The sequence below is a fragment of the Eubalaena glacialis genome, chromosome 4, assembly GCF_028564815.1.
Source record: "Eubalaena glacialis isolate mEubGla1 chromosome 4, mEubGla1.1.hap2.+ XY, whole genome shotgun sequence".
In the NCBI taxonomy this organism is placed as follows: Eukaryota; Metazoa; Chordata; class Mammalia; order Artiodactyla; family Balaenidae; genus Eubalaena; species Eubalaena glacialis.
Window position 1 is genome coordinate 150594377 of NC_083719.1, and position 14603 is coordinate 150608979.

General features: G+C 48.2%; 1 protein-coding gene across 4 annotated transcripts in view; it reads right to left on the reverse strand.

The window, feature by feature from the left end:
* The window catches only part of SLIT3 (slit guidance ligand 3), a 617656-nt gene extending 603532 nt beyond the window's left edge, over nt 1–14124 (reverse strand). For 3 of the 4 annotated variants that reach the window (XM_061189921.1, XM_061189922.1, XM_061189923.1), the window contains exon 1: nt 13748–14027. In XM_061189921.1, coding sequence (XP_061045904.1) covers nt 13748–13944 — 197 coding nt within the window. In that variant the 5' untranslated portion in view covers nt 13945–14027. Of the gene's footprint in view, nt 1–13747 lie in introns of all 4 variants that reach the window. The other variant, XM_061189924.1, reaches the window with a different exon arrangement.
* Nucleotides 14125–14603: the final 479 nt, after the last annotated feature.

Genomic DNA, 14603 nt, shown 5'->3' on the forward strand with positions numbered 1-14603 from the left:
CCTGCAGATGATTCTAGTAGCCACCCATTCAAGTCTCCCCCAGTCATTCCCATTCTCTAGATGATGCCTCATACATCAGGGAGCAGACACAAGCCACCCTACTGAACTATGTCTTAAACTCTGACCCAAAGCATCATGGAGCATAATAAAATGGCCATTGCTTTACAACACTAAGTCTTGGGGTGGTTTGTTAATCAGTAATAGGTAATCAGAATAATGGCTTTTTGAGTGGATATTTAATGCCAGGCACTGTCCTCTAAGCTTGACATGTATCACCTCATTTGATCCTCCAGCAGCCCAAGGAAGCAGGTGATTGTTAAAGAACATGCCCAGGATTGCTTAGCTAGTGATGGCATTCAAGCCCAGATCACACTAATTCCTGCATCGATACTGTAAACTGCTCTGCTATAGAGGAAGGGAAATTCTGTCTTTGCAGAAAGTCTACAAAGCCCCAATCCAATCAGTCTTAAGAAACATGCTATTTTTGAAACTAAACATCTTTTTCTTTCTTAATTTCAGAAGGCTTACTGTGGAACTGAGCTAATTATTTGAGCCTTAATCAAGGACCAGCCACTCCCTGAAGCAGCTGTCCTGGCCTCTCTACTGCCTCTAGAAAGTCCCTTGGGTTGGTTGGATATTGGCTCCAGTCTAAACCCCAAATCCCAGCCCCTAGAAGTAAAGATGCATAGGGCTAAAATGATCCTTGGAGATCGTCCAGTCTACTCCCTTCATCCCCCTATAAGACGAGGAAACTGAGGCCCAGAGAGGTCAAGTGACTTGTCCAAGGTCACACGGTATGTCCGAGGTACAGCCAGGTCTCCAAATTCCCAGGCAAACATTCTTTCTACTACACCATGCTGCAGTTGCTAAAAATTCCCCAGAGCTGCCTCCCTCAGCCCTCCTCTTGACAAAGCCGTTTTCCCCGCCACACGCCCACACAACTACACACAGTCACATTTGGCAAGAGGTGCCCTCAGCCCCACTCTGCTCATGAAATGCTGTTTTGCAATGGGGCCTCTTTGTTCGTTAGCAACACAAAGAAAACTGTAGTGCAGTCTTCTCAGAAGGAGATGTTTCTTGTTTTAAAGACGGAAAGAGAGCTTCCTGGCTGAATATGGCTCGAATCAGCATGCAGCTCCAGTCGGGAAAGAACCCAGAGGAGATTTAGGTCTTTGCAAAATTTCTAGAACACACGAAGAGGGCGCATGGCAGGAAGAAGCTTATGGGAAATGTTTCAGAAAGTATTAAAAGGTACGCCTAAACAGAGTAAACAGAGCAGACTGGTTACCATCTTGTGGTATGAAGTAATTAGAAGGGGGGGCACTAGAATCGTTAAAAACTCTCATGAAGTAACTGGCCTTCCCATTTTGGATTTCTGCTCTAGACCTGTTTCCCAGCTGTCCTTTTGATCTGGGATTTTCCCTTTCTAGACCGTAATCAAGCTACCTTGGTGCTTGGAGCCCTCAGGATAGGCTCTGAAATCTCAAGTCACCCATTTGGTGCCTCTCTTTTGGTTCCACATTATTACTTATTGTTTGTACTAGATTTGGTCCCTCGTCCGTCTCCCTAGTTTCCCTGATTGGCAGAGGCTTCCTACGGCTCTGAGTGATCGTTATCGAGGCCCAAATGCTGTGATCAAGCCTGAAATGAAAGCAGGACAAACTTCTCATGAGGGCAGCTCACGCCACAAAGCTGAGGTCCCCACCGATCACAGCTCTAAGACATGTCTCTGTCCAGGTGGGTTGAGAGCAGTGGGGAGTGGGTAGACCAGATGATCTCCAGAGATACTTCAAAAGCCTGAAACCCTCTCGGCTACGGAAGGAAACGAGAGAGGGAGGGACAGAACCGAGTTCCATGGCAGAAATTCAGGACTTGTAAGCTGGCAGCAGATGGAAAGAAAAGTGCCAACTTCTAGCAGGAGGAGATGTAGTGCATGCATTTCTTAGGGCTACTGCAAGCCCCAGGTCTTCCCTTCCGAAGGATCAGGCGAATGCCACCCAGGAGCCACCCTCCTACACACATGCACAGCACATGTCTCCAGGCACAAGACGAGATCTCCAAAAAGAAACTGGGCCAAATGGAAGTTCTCAGACCCTTCCCCTCAAAGCTGAGTCTTCCCTATTACCTTCCCCATGCCTAGACAAACCTGCCCAAAGAGCCAATTTCCGTCCAAAGCCCCCCTCCGTCATTTTCCCCTGGGAAATCTCCTACCTGCTTTGTTAAACCTAAGAGAGAAGAATGAGTGAATGAGCACCACAGGGAAACAATGTCCAGTGGTCTGGTTACAGCTGGAATAGCCCAGGAGGGGAAGCTGGCCTCCCAAAGGAGGCCCTGTATCTCTTCATGGCCTCAAATACTGCTGCGCTGTGCGTCAGTGTTTATGAAATGCTTCTCAAATAAGGTCAGTGTTCTACGCAGAGTTAGGACTCTAATAAAATGCAGAACTTGTGCTGTTTGCCAGCTAGCTGCGGAGGCATACTGGAATTCTTTCTCGGATACAATTGTTCTCAGATTAATATTTTCCCCATGAGTTTTTTTTTATTCTACTTGTACTATTTTTTTTTTTATGATGTGTGAGTTTTTCTACATATTTATACCCACTAAAAGGGATGAGTGGGGCTTGCTTTCATCAGTGGTTCCTGAGGGCTTGGTGTCCCATCCTTCATTTCCCCCAACACCCCATAAATGTCCTCTCAGAACCTAGCCTGGTGGCCTTCGCCTTGTCAGTCACTTGGTGGGAAAGGATAGCCCAGATTGATTTCCACATTATTTTGAGCTGTTCCAGTGATGAGGACATTTCACTTGCCTTAGTCATCATTGTAGGCACTCAACAAATAGCTCCTTTAAATGACTGCATCCTTCACAGAGCCCCTTATTTGGTTCTACTTTCTTTTTTGTTTTTATAAATTTATTTTATTTATTTTATTTTTGGCTGCGTTGGGTCTTCGTTGCTGCGTGCCGGCTTTCTCTAGTTGCAGCTAGCGGGGGCTACTCTTCGTTGTGGTGTGTGGGCTTCTCACTGCGGTGGCTTCTCTTGTTGCGGAGCACGGGCTCTAGGCGCGTGGGCTTCAGTAGTTGTGGCACACGGGCTCAGTAGTTGTGGCTCGCGGGCTTAGTTGCTCCGTGGCACGTGGGATCTTCCTGGACCAGGGCTCGAACCTGTGTCCCCTGCAGTGGCAGGCAGATTCTTAACCACTGAGCCACCAGGGAAGCCCCTGGTTCTACGTTCTTGGAAACTGCCACTTATTAATTACTAAGGCAAAAAGTCCTCTCAACTCCACCCATTTGGATTGCCGACATTGGTGTGAGGCTCTGTGTGCATTTGTAAAAGATGCATCTTGATAAATGAAAAGGAAAACCCCAGTAAAAGTTCAAAAACATGGGTGAGCCTGAGCAAGGCCTTTGAGTCCGCTGAGTTTCCTCACCTGTAACTATAAGATTCTAAGATAAACCCTGATCATCTTTCAGATGCAGGATTTAGATATTGTGGGTGGAATCAGTAAGGTATTCCCACGGCACTAGATTTATGAGACATTTGCAGACATCTGATCTCATTTAAACCTTGCATCAGATCTGAGAGAAGTGTTATTCCCACCATTCTAAAGGTTACAGATGAGATGATTAAGACTCAGCAAGATACTCCTATAAATTCCTGCAGTTAAAAAAAATGGATGGAAACCAGGATTCCACCTAGGTCTTTTTCCTCATTAAAGGTTATATCACACCGTACTCTCCACTGGTTTCCCATTCACACCCCTTCGAAACCCAATGTATAAAACACTTTCTACCTATATTCTAGAGCTTGGCAGAGATGCAGAGGAGAAAAAGAATATCAGGAAAGTGCTAGATGGTCCAGAAACTTTTGTACCACATTTCTGAGCAGGACAGCTCTCCAATGAAATTATCATTGCTGAGCTTTTCAATCGCAGAAGAATCTGCTCTATTCTCTGCTTGGGCTGCAGGGAGTTTAAGAGCATGTTGTATGTAACTCATCATTCACAGAGTCCATCCCCAGAGGACCTCTACACAACACCCTGGGCATCATAAAAGGCTTCAGATGGCCATGAAGATGAAGTCTGAAGTTGTTTTCCGGACACAGCCATGGATTGGGAGTCTCCAGTCTCCAATGAAGGTCCAGGCCACAAAGATCCCATGAAAATCCAATCTCAGGAACTGAAGCTTAGATGGTCAAAGTCCAAATTCAGTACTAGGCAATGGAGAGCTACACAGAGGGCAGGATCGGGCAAGAAGCCAAGCTGAAAGGGTCAAGACAGGGGCCAGGAGCCACTCAGGCTCCAGGAGAGATACACAAGATGCACAAGTCCATGGTCAAGCCCATAAACCTCAGATTAGAAGAGGACCATGGACACACTATGCAGACAGACCCGAGCCAGGGTATACACTAATTGAGGGCAGGGGAGCAAAGAGTGGGTATGCTAGGTAGCAGACAGTAACTAGGGAGGCTGAAAAACTCAAGAAGGAGTCAAGGTGGGTGGTTAAATGTGCTGGCAGACTTTCAGGAATGACGATGCACGCTGCTGCCAAAGTGCAGAATGAATCAGGGGTCAGGAACTCAGACTGGCATTTCGGACAAGAGAAGAGAAGTCTGAGCCCACACAAGTAGTGATAAGACCGTGAAAAGTGAAGTCACATTTAGTCCAGCCAGGATGCATCTTATATGCATCCTGCACCAGCAGGACCCGATCTCAGGGTGGCAGGAGCCCAGAGATCATGGCTGAAAGAAGGCAAGTAGTACAACTAACTGAAAAGGAGGGCGATCCCTGGCAAAAGCTAGGCAGATACTCGTGGGGGAAAATATTGGTCAAGAAGCCTCATCAGAACTGTTCTTGGAGGGTTTATCCCTTCAAATCCAAAATAAAAAATCATAATAATTAGCCACATAACTATGATGATATTCTTCCTAAGACTGGATTCAGCCCTAAACACCCTAAACTCCCCTGTTAGATAAAACTGCCTTAAGCGCAGCTCCTGTCATTTTTTTTTTTTCTATTTTTTATTTTTTAAACATCTTTATTGGAGTATAATTGCTTTACAATGGTGTGTTAGTTTCTGCTTTATAACAAAGTGAATCAGTTATACATATACATATGTTCCCATATCTCTTCCCTCTTGCGTCTCCCCCCCTCCCACCCTTCCTATCCCACCCCTCTAGGTGGTCACAAAGCACCCCCACCCCTCTAGGTGGTCACAAAGCACTGAGCTGATCTCCCTGTGCTATGCGGCTGCTTCCCACTAGCTATCTATTTTACATTTGGTAGTGTATATATGTCCATGCCACTCTCTCACCCTGTCACATCTTACCCCTCCCCCTCCCCATATCCTCAAGTCCATTCTCTAGTAGGTCTGTGTCTTTATTCCCGTCTTGCCACTAGGTTCTTCATGACCTTTTTTTTTTTTTTCCCCTTAGATTCCATATATATGTGTTTAAATGGGGCTCAGGCCCTCTTAGGTTCCACGCAACCGTGAACTTCTGCGAATCTAAACCACGTTCCCACTTCTACCCATGGGAACCCTATTCACCCTCAAGCTCCAATTCGAATGTCACCTACTTCCCCAAGCTGGACAGGATGGGTCCTTTGCCAGGTGTCCAGAACACGGCCTTGGCACCCCTCTCGGGATGCCTTACATCAAACAGGTTCTCCCTGATTCGACTGGATATCATTGTTGTTTTTTTTTTCTTCTGGTTCTTCTTTGAGAATTGGGTTTAGAAGACAGGTAAGGGCGGCTGACTTAACCTGGGGGAGGAATCACATGACCAGTGGTTGGCGCGCAGACCAGAGACCAGCCTGCCTGGATAAACCCTGGCTCCACTTCTCCCACCTGAGGAAGTTACTTCACCTCTCTGACTTTGTTTCCTTATCTGTAAAATGGGGACACAATGAGTTCCTGTCTCACATGACTGTCCGAAGATTGAGTCCATGCATATAAAGGGTGAGAAAAGCGCCAGGCGCAAAGAAGGGCTCCATAAATGGGAGCTGTCACGGTGGTGGTGATTGTTGTTGTTATTATTCACAAAGATGTCGGGAGTGCCTCAGCCCTCTCTGCTTCATCCTCCATCACATTCATTCCAAGCACTGCTCAAGCAAATGAGCCCTGTGCCAGTGGGCGCCCCAGATGGTAGAGGAAATCACTTTGAGAAACTCAGGCTTCTCAGCTGAGCCATGCTGCTGAAAGAAGGGCCCAATTTTTCAGGCTAAAATATTTTACAGGAGAGAATAACACACATATACACATCAACACACACACACACACATACCCCACATCCCATGCTGATGGGGCTTCTGGCACCAGCCTGACAGAACAAGGATGAAGCAAAAGTCATGAAGGAAAAGACTACAAGAAACCAAGAGTTTAGAGAAAATTCAACAAACAGGGGAATTAAACATTAATAGGAAATCATTCCAGAGAAAATATGAACAGAACCCCAGGGAAAGAAGATGCTACAGGCTAATAAGACCTCAACATTTTTATCTACCCCAGCAGGAAAGAACAGGACAATGTATTTATGTAATCCACACCCCAGACCACAGAAAGACTTGGAAAAAAGCAGGGAGAACTCTGTTGATTATACTGACAACCTGGATAAAGATCTGTAGGGCAAGCTCACTAAAACTGCAGAGGAAATGAGGAGAGGACTGGTTATTATGCTAGAAGGGAAAATCAAAATAGAAATGTTCCTGAAAAGCTGATGAAATGAAACTATTCGCCAAAATTTAATTAGGATAAATGCAAAGTGTTGCACTTAGACGCCAAAAGGTCAAGTGCACAAATCTGGGATGGGGGAAAATAGGATCAACAGCAGTGAGGGTTGGGGAGACACTGGGGATGCAGTGAACAGCTGGGTCAAAATGAGCCAACCCAGGGGCAGTGGCTGTCCAAAGTGAAGAGGTCCCTTTAGCATGCACTGATAGAAGGTAAGATAACAAGAGAGTGGAAGGTCTCATCCAAACTAATAAAAGGCAAAGAGAATTGGAATCTATTTAGAGGAACATAACTAGGAATGGGGAGAGTGCCTGTCTCAAAGTCTAACATGCACAGAACAGTTGAGGTGATTATAAAAGTTTATGGAAGAAAAGAGAAGACTTGGGTAAGTGGGTGGTGAGAAACGCAAGAGCAATAAGACGTTTGAAATCCTATCATTTGGGAAAAGGATTCTGCTTGCTCTATGTAATAACAAGTAATGGGAGATAAGTTCAACCCCCAAACAAAGAAAAATTTCTTCTTAGAACTGCTTTTAAAGATGGAATAAATTGCCCTAGGAAGAACTGAGTGCCTCACCACTAAATGTAATCAAACCAAGGAGAATGACCACTTTCCCCAAAATCGTGCTGGTGGAAGATCAACCTGTACATGGTTGGAACTTGGACAAGAAGACCCCCTTCAACCTTGAAAATCCATATTTTTCCAAATCAGGTTTTATCTTGAGCATGCTATGGAAGGAAGACTACAGTCAGCAAGAATTATGGTAATCAAAATGATAGGAATATTTAAGGAGGATGCACTATGATTCAGGTAGTCTGTATATTCAATACTCATAGCATCCTATGAAGGGGTATTATTATTATTCCCATTTTATAAATGAGGAAACTGAGGTCACCCAGCTAGTTAAATGGTAAACCGGGACTGGTGACCCAACTGGCTCTGGAATTCACACCTTTACTCACAAAATTATTCCTTTCTCACTTCCCATTCCTCTCAGTATTGAGGATTTTTAATCACACACTCGTGACAATGTTTCCGAGGGAACTGCTGTATCAAACATGGTGCTAGCAACAGACCTATGAAGACCACAGAGAGTGGGAAGGAAAGCATAGCCTTTGGCAGACCAGCACTAGCAGTAGTTACAAAATAACAATCTAGGTCTCCAAGAAGAGGATTGCTATTATGAGTTCTTCCCACCTGAGTAAGACCGATTTAAATTGAAGGCTGGACAATCAGGAACAATGGAGAGCCTTGAAAATGCAGCACCAGAAACCACAGCAGGGCACCCTCTGATCTACCGTATCCAGAATGAGTGGTGGTTCAGAAAACCTCTCAGGAAATACCATACCTTGTTATTTTTTTGTTTTTGTTTTTTTGTTTTTCCAGCAGTTCTAAAAAGGGTTAAGACCACCTTACATAATGAGGGTGGAGCATGCTAGTAAATACAGCTGTTTCAAGTAAAAGCAGTAACAGAGGCAGACACGGGAAGTCAGTAAAAGGAGGTATTTAGGGAAAGATGTAAGGAATGAGCATTGAAAAAAAAAAAGTCAGGGCCAAAAATTCCCCATGAAAATCTGACCCCCCCAAAATAAATAAATAAAATGCATTCCTTATTTAAATATACCACAAAGCAGCATGCCCATGGAAAAGATATAAACCACTTCAACCGTAATCCCCGTTTTATGGAACGGAGGCCAACTGGGCTTAGCTGGGGAGGAGAGGGAGGGAACCAGGCACAGGGAGACTGGGCAGAGCCGACGTGCAGGCGAGGAACTTGCCTCGACAGGCACACTTCAAGTGGGCATCTCCAAACTTCCAGCTGGATGGGGCCCGAGATGAAGAAATGGAAGTACCAGCTGTGGTCACTATCATTAAGAGTTTGTGGAGGCCTATCGCCAGGTACTGTGTTAAGCACTTCCTGTGCATTATTTCATGTAATCGCCCCCCGGAGGACCACTCACTCTTCGCCCTTTACAAGTAAGGAATGGTAGGTGGAAAAGCAGCGTACTGGGCATTGTGCTGAGTGCGTCACATGGATTGCCTCGGGCCACATTCCCAGCATTCCCGCAGGGCCAGTGCGGATTATCATCCCCCTATTACAGGCATGGAAATATGGTACAAAGGGATTAAACAGACCGCAGCACAGAGGAGTGGAGTGACCCGCCCCAGGTGCAACAGCAAAGATGTAACAGAGCCAGAATTTAAACCAGAGCTGTCTTATCTCCAGAGCCCAGGCCTGAACCAGAAGGCATGGGGCTCTGAAACCTTCTTGCACGACCCACTCAGTGCAAAAGATCCCACAGCTCTCGGACCCACTGTTCTCACTTTCCAGGGGAGAAAGCACTCAGTGACAACAAACAGAACTGGGGAGAAACAAAATAACAATCAAAGTGGCAAAAATGCCAAAATAGACAAGGCCCAGCTCATGGCAAAAGCAAAACTTAATAGTGAACCTACAAATACATCGATTAATACAAGCAGAGCAGCAATCAAAAACCACAGAGAGTGCAGGATAATGCTGATGAGCTCCTGATTAGAAAATCCTATGGTTTAAGTGTTCAGGATTTCTAGCTCTTTTCATGGGCATGTGCACAGTAGGAGTTTTGCAAGGTTGCTAAGCAATGTCTGGCAACCAGACTCCAGAGTGGATCGCTCATTATGAGTCCTTGGTAACTCTAGTAAGGCAGTAATTTTAGTTCATGAAAGCCAAATTTTAGAAACCCTTAATAACTCATACAATAGGTTACTAATAAGTAGCCCTTAGCCATACATAAAAAATGCAGATCTATAACTGCCCAGCTTTCACTTGTAAGAACTAAAGAAAGACTTGTACTTTTGAGATTCATCATTAATTTATTCAACACATACTTGTTGAAAACGTACTATGTGCCAGGCGCTGTTCTATGCTATGGGGAAGAGGCCCCTGACAGTTCACCAGTGAACTACAGACTATACACAAAAAAACCACAGACTATACTAGAATTCTACTTTTAGGAAAATGAGGCTCAGAGAGGTAAAGCAATCTGTTCAGTGTTGCACAGCACACTGGAGGCGGATATGTTCAGCTGCTCACGTCCAGGCCAGTAGGCTCGGCAGGAGAACACTGCTTCCCGGAAAGGCCACGTCCCCATGGTTGGTCAAGAGAGGCCCCATGATCCACCAGCTTGCCCCCGGTCCTCTGAGCTAGCCCCGAGGGCTGGGAGTACCAGTATGCAGGGCTTGGCTGTTGAGCATCTTGGAAAGTCTCCCACTTGACCTCAGGACCTCTGTGGTCAAGTAAGGGAAAGCCTATGACACGGTGTTGGTTTTTATTGGACCCAACCACCGGCGAAGCTTGCCGTCATCTGGAGTGATGGAGAAAATTAAGTTACCACATTCTCACGTTTCAGCCTTTAGCCTGTATTCCTTCGCAAACAGGAAATGTTTATTTAAATACAGCAGTCTCCAGCATGTTCCAGAGACAAGTGAAAAACCAAAGATGTCCACTCTTGCCCCACTCCACTGTTCAGGCCACCACCTCGCTGCGGGTGAGAAGTAGGCCTCTGCCTGCCTTTAGGCAGCACGAGGCAAAGGGGCCCTGCGTGAGAGTTCATTTTCATCTGTCTCCTCTTCTTCCAGGCCGAGATTGTGGTTGGAGAAGAATTACATCTGTGGGCTCCTTTTGTACTCAGAAGGGTAAACGCAACATCTGTTTACTCTGTGCTCCATGGTAAATGTTTTGTTTCAGGCACCACCATTCACTTCCTCTCCCCTTGTCCTCTATCTTTGCTCCATGGATAATAAATTACACTGAATTCTCCTCTGCGTTTATTTAGCTTTCTTGTGGGTGTCACCTCCCCATTGAGGGAAAAAAAAAAAAAATTGTCGGTAGTTTATAAACAACAGAGAGTTTCTCTGTGTGATGTGCTGACATTATGGAGAATATGCTAGAACACAGACCCCTAGCTCTGATACCAGCTTAATTATGAACAATTTAACAGGCCCCATTCTAGGCCTGAAGCAAAGTCCAAATGGTGACCACATTATCCTCATGGACGTTTGCTTTAATGGCGTGCCATGGGTGGACAAGGTTTCAGAAGTCAACACTACCAGAGCAACAAACCCTCCCTCCCCACACACACACACCTCTTCATAAAAGCCTCTTTGGGAGACAGAACAGCAGGAACAGAGAAGGGAGAAAATGTTTCCTCTTTGTTATAAAACACAACATAAACATTTGAGATCAGAAAATGGATCTTAGGAAGGTCCCGAGCATCTGATGGCAGCGCTGACAAAACTTAGCCACATGAAAAAAATGAGCCCTGAGAAGTTTAAAGGCTCACTAAAGGAAAGTTCCTTCTTCCGTCGTTTGCTTACATTCTTTAAGTTGGATTGCTGGTTTTCTTCTGTATATGCCATGATTTTATATACAGTTACTGGAATGCAGTGGACGCTCAAGTCACGTTTGTTGAATGAATGAAGGGAGGAATGAATGAAAAATTCCTTCCTAAAGAAATCCTTAGCATAGCTCAGAAATGCCACCGCCCCACAAGAGTGTGCAAAATTGAAACGTCACAGGTGAGTTGACTGAGACAGGGTGTGGGGTGATGAAGGAGTATTGGGACTATTGGGAGGCTGCACCTAATCCCTGCAGTAACCCTGACCCAGCCTGCTTGTAAAGGCTGCCCCCTCTCCTGGGGAGGGAAGAGACTAGAATGAGAAGCCAGCCGCATCACCCCAACACACCCCAACCAAAGAGACATCAGTGACCAGAACCAAGGCAGAGGAGACTCAGATATTCCAAAGCACCTCCTACTTCGCCAATGCCTGCCGGTGGCCATGACAGCAGGGGGCCCATGGGAACGCCCAGGACTCCAGTCTCTACCCAGCTTCTTCAATTATAGAGCAGATGGGCAGCCCCCAGCTGCCTGGGTCTCCTGGGAGAGGTAGCACGGTGGCATGCTGGCTGCAATGCTGTGCCTGCAGCTTTTGAAGACCTCCTACATGCTAGAAGGAGAGGGGCCCACTCTCCTTGGTGTCTCAAACATGCAACATGATTTTGAATATCAAAGAGAAGTAGACTCAAGACCCCAAAAGGAGAGCTAATGTCAAGGCAAGTCAAATGTTTGCAGGGTGTACCTGAAGCAGCAGCAACAGCTGCCTATTTTAAGACCCCAGCCCACGGAGAGCCCCGCCAGGACCATCTACTTATAGATCTTGGCCCAAGCTGAACCATGTTCCAAGGATGCCCAGCAGCGTGGTAGGGGGTATGGACTTAGGAGCCAGACGTGCTCGAGTTCAAACACTTAACTAGCTACTACACGACCTTGAACAAATGACAAAAAGGCTTAACTGTAAAGTGGAATAATAAGCATTACCTTTGTAACTAATGATCATCGTAGAGATTCAGTAAGATAACACATGTAAACAAACTGAGGCACAGAAAGCATTCATTAAACGTTAGCTACAGTTATTTCACTAACTCATGTGGCTGGCCCTGGTGTTGAGGAGGGAGGGGAATTTAGCTTATAAGTTACAGGTTTCCAAAAATACCACTAAAACAAGTTTTTCACTGGCATGGTAGAATATAATGTCTGAGTTAAGCTGTAGAAACCTGGATTCTGCCCTTTTATTGCCATCACCTTGCTGTGTGACCTTAGGCAAGTCATTTCACATTTCCAAGCCTCGTTTTCTACACATATTCATGAAGGTTCAGCTCTAACCCTTAAGAATTGTTTGGTTCAACCCCACAGAACAATCACTGCACTTGAAAAAAAATGTCTTGAGCCAAAGGAAAGCTCCAGGAAAAAGGAAGGCAGTTCTACTGAGTCTCCGCTCAGGGACACATAAAAAGTAAGCGCAAGAGAAGTGGAGGGATGGGAGGTGATTAACAGGAATAACACACTCTAGGACAATACATCTTAGTCTCTTGCCCACTCTCCTCCAGACTAAAGTCAAGAAGGCAGAATCTTGAAAACCCATGCACCTACTCTAAGACATGTGCAGAAGGGGGCAGCGGGAGAGCAAGGCATGCACAAATCTACCAGCTAGAGCAAACCCTCACCCACTTCTGGGCTGTGTTCCCAGTCCAGTTCCAGCCCCCTCCACCATTTCTCCCTCCTTCCCCACTCCCCAACTGCAGGCTAGGAAGAGCCCACCCCAGAGTCCAAGTTTTGAAATTGGTCCGAGGATCAAAATGATAAATGTTTCCAAAACGTTGACATATGAAAAGTAAATATTTGGTTGCACAATTGGGGTTAAAACGAGGGTCAATCCACCCCACTCTCCAAGCGCCTCTCCTCTTGCTGCCAAGCCCAGGATCCGAGGCTGAGTGCGGTTTGTAAGATTATAGCGCTGGGTCTCATTTAAAGGGCTGTCAGCATTTCCATTCTCCGGCCCGTTTGGGGAGGCATTTATAACCGAGCCATAAAAAATTCACCGGGGCTGCAACTTGGCATCTCCGAGGCCGCGCTCCAGGCAGGGCGGGTTTTGCAAGCACCCACTCTGAATTGGTTCGGTTCCTCAGAAGTTAGACCTTCAGACACACTCTCAACTTTCCTCGCAAGGGCAGCCAGAGAGCGGCTGGCCCATTCTGATCTCCAAGCCGGTCACAGTCTCTCAGGCCCTCTCTCCTGTCTCCGTGCCCTGACGCCCCATCACCCTTCAGCTTTCTCCTTCGCCCCCTCTAATGAGCGCGGACCCCTTACCCTCACCCTAAGACCTCCCTGTCTGCAGTGTCATCTCTCCTCGCCTCCTGCCAGCATTCTCCTTGGAAGCTGTCAGCTGGCCCTGCGTCTGGCACCCTCACCCCTGGAGAGACACTGCTCTTTGCTCATCACAGGGGTCCTCGAGACCTCTCTCCCCAGACCTGCCCAAAGCCACAGACCCCCAACTCAGAGAGTGAAGGATCCGATGCAGGAGAGGGTGAAGGCAGAGACTGCAACTAGCGCGGCCAAGGAGAAGGAAGGATCTGGCGCCGGGGGGCCCCCACTGTGGGACCCAGGTGGGTGGCCCGGGTGAGGCAGGGCGGGGCGGGGGTACTCACAGGCGCTCGGCGTTGCGGGGGATGCCCCGGGGAACCGCCCGGAGGCCCAGCCCGTGGCAGTCCACGCTGGCGGCGGAGCAGGTACACTTGGTGGGGCAGGCGGCAGCGGGGGGGCCGCTCAGAACACTCGCCAGCGCGAAGGCCAGCACCAGGCGGGCGCGCACCGCGGCGCCTTCCTCCGTCCGCCCGGGGGCCATAGTGTGCAGGGGCCCGCGCCCGGAGGAGGTTGCCTCGGCGGGGCAAGACGCGTGGAGCCCACGGAGGTGCGCTGGGAGCACGGGCGGCCTGGGGAGCGGGCGGCTGAGTTGGCGCGGAGGAGGAGCGAGCTCGGCGCTCAGGCGCACGGGGCGCGGGCGGAGCGGGGCGCGCCGGGCGGCGGCGGCGGCAGCAGCAGCTCCATCGGCGGGGCCGGCGCTGCCCCGCTGCGCATCGCTCGGAGTGCCCAGGTGCCGAGCGCCCCCTGGCCCCGCTGGCCCGCGGCCCGGGGCGCGGGCCGGGTTGGGGACCTGGGGCGAGCGCAGTGAGGCACGGCGCTCCAGGAGGTTCGGCTTGGGGCTGGGCTCGGGAGCGCGGCGCCGGTGGCGGCGGCTGAGGCACGGGGCGACCGGGTGAGCTGGCCGGCGCTCGCTCTCTCCATTCACTGAGCCGGGCAGACACCGGAGACGTGGGGCCCACCCCTCCCGCCCCCCAAAAACGCCAGCTCCGCCTCCCATTGGCTGCGCCGCGCGTCATGTCGACTAAGTTCGGAACTTTGCTGGAGCAACCGAGAGCTCGAAGGGAGGAGGCAGCTGAGGAGGGAGCTCGGCCAGCAGGGCCCCAGAATTGAGGCTTACTCACTCTGGGGAGCCAAGGACTG